The sequence below is a fragment of the Alosa sapidissima genome, chromosome 11 (assembly GCF_018492685.1).
Source record: "Alosa sapidissima isolate fAloSap1 chromosome 11, fAloSap1.pri, whole genome shotgun sequence".
NCBI lineage: Eukaryota > Metazoa > Chordata > Actinopteri > Clupeiformes > Clupeidae > Alosa > Alosa sapidissima.
In genome coordinates this window covers 34,239,489-34,248,491 of record NC_055967.1, presented here as the reverse complement: position 1 = coordinate 34,248,491, position 9,003 = coordinate 34,239,489, and the positions used below count along the sequence as shown (strand labels likewise).

At 50.0% G+C, this 9,003-nt stretch overlaps 1 protein-coding gene across 4 annotated transcripts in view; it reads left to right on the top strand.

Annotated features, from left to right (window-relative positions):
- dusp8a (dual specificity phosphatase 8a) overlaps positions 1 to 9,003 on the top strand; it is a 44,258-nt gene that overhangs the window by 31,460 nt on the left and 3,795 nt on the right. For 3 of the 4 annotated variants that reach the window (XM_042110944.1, XM_042110943.1, XM_042110945.1), the window contains exons 4-6: positions 7,758 to 7,924; positions 8,184 to 8,343; positions 8,812 to 8,935. In XM_042110944.1, coding sequence (XP_041966878.1) covers positions 7,758 to 7,924; positions 8,184 to 8,343; positions 8,812 to 8,935 — 451 coding nt within the window. Of the gene's footprint in view, positions 1 to 1,237; positions 1,709 to 7,757; positions 7,925 to 8,183; positions 8,344 to 8,811; positions 8,936 to 9,003 lie in introns of those variants that run through there. The other variant, XM_042110946.1, reaches the window with a different exon arrangement.

The window sequence follows — 9,003 nt, the reverse complement described above, 5'->3', positions numbered from 1 at the left end:
CTAAGCCTCTGCATAAACAAGCAGACGAGAGCAGTTGCAGAAGTGGAATGTGTGAGACAACAGGTGCACGCAAGCACCCCCGTTTAGGGCCTGTCACCACACACATCTGGAGCGGACTGCTTTTGGTGCTGTTTATTTGAACTCGCAGCATGACACAACGGAATATAACACAGCCCATCTCCGTGATCCATCTTAGGGAGAGAATGAGCAACACACCTATTCCAAGCTTTTCCGACACGTGCCCTGGAAAGGAAAACACCACGGCGTAATATTTAGCCTCTTGCAAAGCCGTAATTAGCTGCAGCTCCTCTATCTTACCCCATGTTATATTTTTAAGACTGCATATCTAAGAATACCAACATGACAATAGGAAATATATATATAAGCCTATGTATATTCATATGCATGAGTGTGTGAATGAAATTGTCGGTTGAATGAAAGAGTGTGTGTCCTGCATTAGCTTATCTTGACGACTGGTTAATCTTTTATTGTAACGCTTGCCAGGGCGACTTGGTGTAGTATGTAAATGTTCAACGGCCTGTTATGGAGAAATAAAAGCACACGTCTCCTAGGCTCTGTCGAGTGCGGATGCTTCCTGTGAGTGTGAAAGCTCCGGATCATTCTGCGACCCTCGTCACATTCCCTCAAAGCTGCAGATTCCTGCTCATACCAAAGCCATAGAGATTTAGCATATGTTTCCCAGGCATGGATGAGATTTAACATGATTCCGAAGGCATTTGATGTTTGACTGTAAAAAAAGGGTCATGTGAATATAATTATGTGTGCTGTTTTGTAAGAGACTTTTCCGTCAGTTTGGAAATGTGTTTTTTTTTCTTCCTCTTTTTTACTTTCTTGTGAGGAAGCATGTGTGTGTGGGCCTCCGAGTTGGAGGCATATTTGCTGGCTGAGTAAGGAATGTGGCTGCATGCCTTACACATGAGCTATGACCAAACTGCTGCTCCGCCAGGGAGAGAGAGAGAGAGAGAGAGAGAGGGAGAGAGAGGGAGAGAGAGAGAGAGAGAAATAGAGAGAGAAATAGAGAGAGAGAGAGAGAGAAATAGAGAGAGAGGGAGAGAGAGCACGAGACGCCCTCATATCCAGTGAGCTCATTCACTCTTTGAAAGAGAGGGAGGGGGAGAAGGCGGAGAGACCTAGAGCGAAAGGGAGGAGGAAGGGGGAGAGAGAGAGAGAGAGAGAGAGAGAGGAGGGGGGTAAATGAACAACAATAGGGAGCTACACTTTCAGTTGGAGCCACACAACGACAGAGCGAGTCAGAGGAAGGAGCTGTATATCTGCTGCACAGCACTGAAATCTTTACCCTCTCTCCCTTTAACTTTACCTTTTTACTTTCTACTTGCTCCACATCTGTGCGTGTAGCTCTCCATTGCTCCGGTCCAGCTGTGTGGAGTGACAGCTGTCGTGGTCATCTTATGAATTACTAGCCACAGCAAGAAGGGCTTGTTTTATTTTATTCACTATCTTTGCCCCGAGCTGGAGGATTGGACTTTTGGACTTTGGAATTGTTCTGGGGTCTTTGGGGAGTGTGTTTTGTGATTGTTTTGGGGGTGACCGCGGCTGGCCCAGCAGATGCCTCTCGACATGGTGATCAGACCAATAGCTGAGGACTGCTTCTGGACGCAGCCTCGCCGGCCAGACATGCAGCTGAAAGTCAGAGTCCGCAGAACTAAGCAAGGACGCGATCTACGAGGTGTGTAAATCAGAGGTGCCTGTGTGTGTGTGTGTGTGTTTGTGTGTGTGTGTGTGTGTGTGTGTGCGTGTGTGTGCGGATGTGTGTGTGTGTGTGTGTGTGTGTGTGTGTGTGTGTGTGTGTGTGTGTGCGGATGTGTGTGTGTACGTGTGCGTGTGTTTGTGTGTGTGTGCAGTTGTGCAAAAATAGACTACTGTTTGCAGCTGGTGTGAATGACACTTTAGTAACTTTGCCTTAGCCTTCTATGTTCCCTGGTAGAAAAATAGATTGCTATTGGTATCTTTTGACTTTTAATACATTATTTATTGTTTGCATCATATATGTTTGAAGTGTGATGATCTCATTGGAAGTAGCTTGCATAAGTCATAGGTATGTGTGTGTGTGTGTGTGTGTGTGGCTCAGTATATGAGGAAGTGGAGGGAAAGATGGCTTGGTGACAGACACTCTCAGCTTGAGAGCAATTACCGTGCAGGTGTCCAATATTACACCCGGTACTTAAGGGTGCTTTAGCAAGCTACTTAGAAAATGAGTGTGTGTGTGTGTGTGTGTGTGTGTGTGTGTGTGTGTGTGTGTGTGTGTGTGTGTGTGTGTGTTTGTGTGTGTGTGTGTGTGTCAGCTTGTGGCTGCAATATGTCATTGTGTAAACAGAGCATGAGTGATACAAAAGCAGTATGAAGGCCAAACAAGGATGTGTCACACCATAAACAACCAACCCATATGATGTGGACCACACCGACCCTGTTAGCAGGAGGAGGGGGGTGGAGAGGAGGGGGGGGGGGGGGAGAAGGAGATGGAGGGAATGAGGAATAGGGAAATGAGCAGAAGGAGGTGCAGAGAGAGAGAGAGAGAGAATAAGAGAGATGGAGAGAAGTATGGAGAGACATGCAAGAGGGAGAGAGAGGAGGTCAGAGGCACAGAGGCGGCGAGGAGGCAGCTGACTTCCTGAGCTGTTTACATTCAGCCGACGTGAACACTCGTCAAGCACGGAGTAGAGTGGTGCCAGAGCCTAAACACTCAGCAGTCCCCCCCACTGCTTCATTTCCTCAGTGTGTGTGTGTGTGTGTGTGTGTGTGTGCGCGCGCATAAATAAGGGATGCTAGTGATCGTAGTGTGTGTGCGTGGGGGTTGATGCAGGCCTGTGTGTGTGTGTGTGTGTGTGTTTTTGTGTGTGAGAGCGATGATGTCATGTGGGACTCATTGAAATGCTAATGGGAGTGTGTGGCAGCAGGCAGATGGAGCCTCCACCATGGCGTCATGTCTCCTGCAGCTGGAGGGAGGAGGGGCGTGTGTGTGTGTGTGTGTGTGTGTGTGTGTGCTGGGGGTGGGGGGTGACAGCACAGCATCTCCATTCAGGTTGATCAATGCCTTTGGAGAAAGGCCAGAGTCTTCTACCTTACACACACACACACACATACACACAGCAGCCAAGCTAAAAGACTTTACTAGGACGAGATGAGGAGCAGTGCTCTGGGTATTCTTCTATCAAAGCAAAGGGGGTTAATGTGGCCATTTCAGCCATTCGCCACCTCAATGGATGCAGCTGGGCCTATTCAATGAACTTGAAGCCCAAATGGGTGTCTGTGTGTGCCCATGTGTGCATGCCTCTCAATATGTGTGTGTGCGTGTGTGTGTGTGTGCGTGTGCGTGTGTTTAAGAGACATAGACTTCATGTGAAAAGTGTGTGTGTGTGCATGCTCACCCTGGGCCCAATTGGAGGCTCAGTGAGGTGGAATGCCTCCCAGCTGAGCTGGGTTCAGTTCGGCTGAGGACTGCTCCCACACAGACCCTCATTTGGCAGACATGTTCTCTGGCTCTCTTTGATGGAACATTATTTGATAGCTTGCCACTATGAGGTCATTCACACAGCACTGTCCTACTGAGCAGTGAACTCTGACCTCTGAACTCAGATCAGTGGGCTGTTCTCAGATCAGTGTGAGGTGGCTCTGTGGTGGGACTGCATTGTCCTGATCTGATCTGAGAACACAGTGGCAGTAGCGCAGAGTGTGTCTTCAGATCCCCACTGCTTAGAGAGAGTTATGTAAGACGCCGGGAGGAGGCTGTTGGGGAGGTGGGTGAGGAGTAAGACTCTGAGGGTGGCACGGTGCCTGCTGTCCCTTGCCAGGGGCACAGCGGGTGGGCAAGCAGGCGGCTGGGCAGAGTTCAGCGCCACTGTGCCCTCTCCATGCCTCTATGTGTGTGTGTGTGTGTGTGTACTCTAGAACAGCAGTGTGAGCTCATTCACTGACGAGTGTGAAAGCGTCTGATGTGCGTCACGTGGACCCGAGGCAGCAAAAGTTTACAAAAGTTCACTGAACTAAAGCATGGGCCTGTTTGTGTATGTGTGTGTTTGTTTGTGTGTGTATCCTTTGATCCTCCACACAGTGTGTTTACACTCAGTCCCAGACATTGTGTGTTTTCTACTGCGTCATTTCAGGTGTCATCCGTAGGTACTTTACACAACAGTGTGTCAGGGGTTTTTCCGGAATGACTGTGAGGCGGGCGGGCGGCTCGGGCGGCCATGGCCCATCCAGAGGCCAGCTCAGAGCTCATGTGCCCTGTATGAGCTGGCCCAGGGACTGAACTCCATGACTAAGCCTCCGCCAAACTCCTGTTTGCTCTGGCCAAAACTCCCTAGCTCACAGACAACAATTATGATAATGATGATGATGACGACGATGAGTCAAGGCCCGGGCTCAGCTGCGTCGATCTTGCCAAGTGTTGATGTCAACATGACCCTGGAAGGTTGATGGATCTTCCCCCCTCACACTCTTTGAAGGCTTGTGCTCCCTTCCTTTCACCTGAGCCTGGAAGGAAGACTATACACAGCTGCATGCCACATCTGCAGCCCAGACTTCCTTGTTCTGCTCAGGGTATTCCCCCCATTGTTTTCACCAGTGAGCGTTGGCTTGACCCGGCTGACAGCAGGCTAACAGATAGATAGATAGATAGACAGACAGATAGATAGATACTTTATTGATCCTCAAGGGGAAATTCAAGAAGATTTGAACCTGCGACTCTGGCACAATGCTTTGTTTGCACAGCGATGTCTAGTCCATTGTGCTACGGGAGCGCTAACATGGTGTAAACATGTCGTGGTAAAGGTCACAGTGCCGTGACACTGTTACATGATTAAAGTTAAAGTGACAGGATGAGTAATGGGAGATTGCATCATAGACTGTGACACAGTAACAGCAAACTTACCTCATTCTCCTGATATAAAGGTCAAAGTACATTGTGACTCTTTTGAACCTTTAACTCTGATGATGTGTGGTAGAGTTCCTCTGTGAGACGGCACACTACGTATAGCTGAAGGAACTGGACTCGACGACCGAACAGGTCACTGTGACAAAGCCACGTGGTACAGAGAGAGTGGACAGAGATAGTTTTCTCGTTGCCTTCCGCCACCACTCTCTTTACAATCTCTGCACTCTCTCCCCCAAGTTTGTACGTTTTTATTGATCTCTCTCTTTTTTGGGTGGTGCTGTTAGGAGTCTCTTTCACACTTCAGGAACTTCCTCTGTGATAGGGGTGGAGGGTTGCTGTAATCCCCATGCTTCAGCGTGAAGTGAGCACTATGAGCTGGTGAGTCAGCGTCCACTATCTGATCTCTCCAGTGCAATCCCGCTGCTCTTCAGATCACTGGGACCAGCTATCAGTGTTTGCTATGGCAATGAGGGGTGAGATCACTGGCCCCTTTCCAAGGTGGCGGCTAGGTGTGTGAGGCGAGAGTGTGTGTGTGTGTGTGTGTGTGTATGTGTGTGTGGTCATGGAAAATTTGGCTCAAATAGCCACTCACAGTCGTGATGAGCCCAGTGTGCGGAGAAGCCCTGGCCCTGTTTTGACTAAAGTGACGGGTGCAGGAAGAGAGGTCTGTGCAAGGAGAGGAGAGGTGATGTCATTGCTCCGGTTACTGCCATTAATAGCAGGAAACACACAGCCTGTCAATCAAGCCTTAAAGGGCCAGTAGCCGAGAGAATTAGGCTAATGGGACTCTTAGCGGAGAAGGGGAGAGCAAGGGGGGAAGGGAGAATTCAAGTGTTGTCTTTGACAGTCATCTATTTGCTCAGCTTTTATGCCAGACTCAAATGGTGGACTTTGGACTGAGATAATGTTGCCTGATTTGGGTACTGTTGCATTGTGGGATGTCGTCATGCCAAACACTGTAAGGGTGTTGTAATGTGCACGCCCTTCCTCTTCATGGCCTTTTCACTTGTGGGCATCTATTGTGTGCCATGTGCTCACCTCCCTTTCTCCTGCAGTCCTTAGCTACTGTGTGTATGTATGTGTGTATTCCTTCTGTGTGTGTGTGTGTGTGTGTGTGTGTGTGTGTGTGTGTATGTGTGTATTCCTTCTGTGTGTGTATTCCTTCTGTGGGTGAGTGTGTGTTCGTGTGTGTGCAGTGATGTCATGGCTCGGGGTTAACGTGTCCCAGTTTCTGCCTGAGCTCATCTAAGATTATCGGCTGAATCCATCTGGCTGGACTCGCGCTTTCCTTGAAGCTCAGCGCCGCTCTCTCTCTAGTCCCCTCTCAGGTCCTCTGCAGCCCTCTCTCTATCCAGCTCCAAACAACACCTCAAGGGCCTGTGGGACCTTACTTTGACGTGTGTGTTTTATGTGTGTAGGTGTGCAAGTGCATTTGGGTATTTGTTTTGGTGAGTTTGCGTGAGTGAATGTCTGTGCGTGTTTCTGTTTGACTTGTCAAAGTGTGCAAAGGTTGCATATTTTGTGCGCTCTGTTAGGCTAACACTGAGGCCTCTGACACAGGCTTGTGTGTGTGTGTGTGTGTGTGTGTGTTTGGCCTGCACCTGTGGCCTCCCTCATTTTCGGGCCCTGACGCAAGTGCTGAGCTGAGGACATGAGCTCATGCAGGAAGCCGGGAGTGAGACGCATGCCAGTGCACCCCACACCCCACCTCCCATTAAAGGGCCATCACCCCATTTCTCTCTGGAGCCACCCAAGATGAGCGCGCTCAGCACGTCAGCACGCTCGGGGTTCGTGCAGAGAGAGCCGCAGCTGCACGGGGTCATCATGGTCCCTACCCTGCCTGTGGGCTTGTGGGAGTTTGGCGTAGAAAGTTTATGGGACATTTTTTATGTGTGGGGCGTGAAGAGCAACCTGTGTAAGGTATGTGTGAATGTGTACATGAAAGAGAGAGACAATGCCTGTCTGAGTGTGTGTGTGTGTGTGTGTGTGTGTGTGTGTGTGTGTGTGTGTGTGTTTGTGTGTGTGTGTGTGTGTGTGTGTGTGTGTGTTTGTGTGTGTTTGTGTGTGTGTGTGTGTGTGTGTGTGTGTGTGTGTGTTTGTGTGTGTGTGTGTGTGTTTGTGTGTGTGTGTGTGTGTGTGTGCGTGTGTGCGTGTGTGTGTGTGTGTGTGTGTGTGTGTTTGTGTGTGTGTGTGTGTGTGTGTGTGTGTGTGTGTTTGTGTGTGTGTGTGTGTGTGTGTGTGTGTGTGTGTGTGTGTGTTTGTGTGTGTGTGTGTGTGTGTTTGTGTGTGTGTGTGTGTGTGTGTGTGTGTGTGTGTGTGTGTGTGTGTGTGTGTTTGTGTGTGTGTGTGTGTGTGTGTGTGTGTGTGTGTGTGCGTGCGTGCGTGCGTGCGTGTGTTTGTGTGTGTGTGTGTGTGTGTGTGTGTGTGTGTGTGTGTGTGTGTGTGTGTGTGTGTGTGTGTGTGTGTGAGAGAAGGGTCTTTCCGCCCATCTTTTGTCTGGTTTCTTCTGCCACTTTGAGCTATTTCTGTGGAAGTCTCACTTTCACTGATGCCTCTGTGCCGCTCTGTGGCATGGGGGAAACCCAACAGCTCCAACAGCTGTCTCAGGCCTCTATGCTCTTCTCTTAGTACTGCACTCTTGGTCACACTCTCTAGTTGAATTAGATTTCATACGAAGCCATCCCTATTCACTTGTTCCACTGTGAACTGTGTGGCATGCATCTTTGGCAGTTCTCCTTGTTTCTGGTGCTCTGTGACCCTGTGGGTTGTTCCGTGTAGGTTTTGGAGCCTCTGCAGCCCTGTACTGACCAGTGCTCTGTGCTTTGTGTGGTTGTCGTGTGTGCAGGTGGCTTTGCAGCGTTCTCCTCCTGCTTCCCGGGCCTGTGCGAGGGCAAGCCGGCCGTGTCCCTGCCCATGAGCCTGTCGCAGCCCTGCCTGCCCGTGGCCAACGTGGGCCCCACGCGCATCCTGCCTCACCTCTACCTGGGCTCCCAGAAGGACGTCCTCAACAAGGTGAGCACAGAGTGTGGGGGACACGTGAAAAGCTGGGCGTCCCTTTCTGGCCATGCATGCATGCGTGATTGTGAGTTATACCGTACATCCTGGAAGTCCTTGGAAAACACAACAAGAAACATCTCTACCAGGCGTGGCTATATAGACATTCAAGTTTACACACACACACACACACACACACACACAAATACAAGTCATAACTGTCAACCGTCACCTCGGCCTCACCCTAACTGGCCATTCTTGTCTGTCCCTCCCACAGGAGCTGATGGCTCAGCATGGCATCACGTATGTGCTGAATGCCAGCAACACCTGTCCTAAGCCCGAGTTCATCTTGGAGAGCCACTTCATGCGCATTCCTGTCAACGACAACTACTGCGAGAAGCTGCTGCCGTGGCTGGACAAAAGCAATGCATTCATCGGTGAGGAGCCGCTCCGCATATGGTGTTGTGCTAATGCGCTAGGTTGCGCTAGGAGGAGAGCACAGAGTACTTACGGAGCCTGTTATTAGGCGTACTGTATCATCAGACTAATGACTCTGCTGAATACAAATGAATGAAAATGTGAATGTGAAAATGTTCATGAGGGAACGCAAGCACAACCTAAACTTCCCTGCGTGGTTAACAAAGACATTGTGTATGTGAGTGAGTAAGCAGGGCAGATGGAGGGGGGGGGGGGGGGGGGGTATGTGAGTGAGTAAACAGGGCAGATGGAGGGAGGGGGGGGGATATGAGTGAGTAAACGGGGCAGATTGGGGGGGTGAGTTCTAGCTTCAGGAAGAGAGGAATTTGAGAGGTAGCCTCAGTGGTGGGGGCAGGCTATGAACAGGTATTTCACAGTCCTTTGTACTGGTGATTCACGTTTGTTTCCTCCCCCTTCTCTCTCCTCAGACAAAGCCAAGGTCTCCAACTGCCGTGTTATCGTGCATTGTCTGGCTGGAATCTCCAGGTCGGCCACCATCGCCATCGCTTACATCATGAAGACAATGGGCTTGTCATCAGATGACGCATACCGGTAAATCCTCTTCAGAGTTTCCCATGCTTTAAACATACAGTTTTAAAGGCCATTTGTAGCCTCTGGTT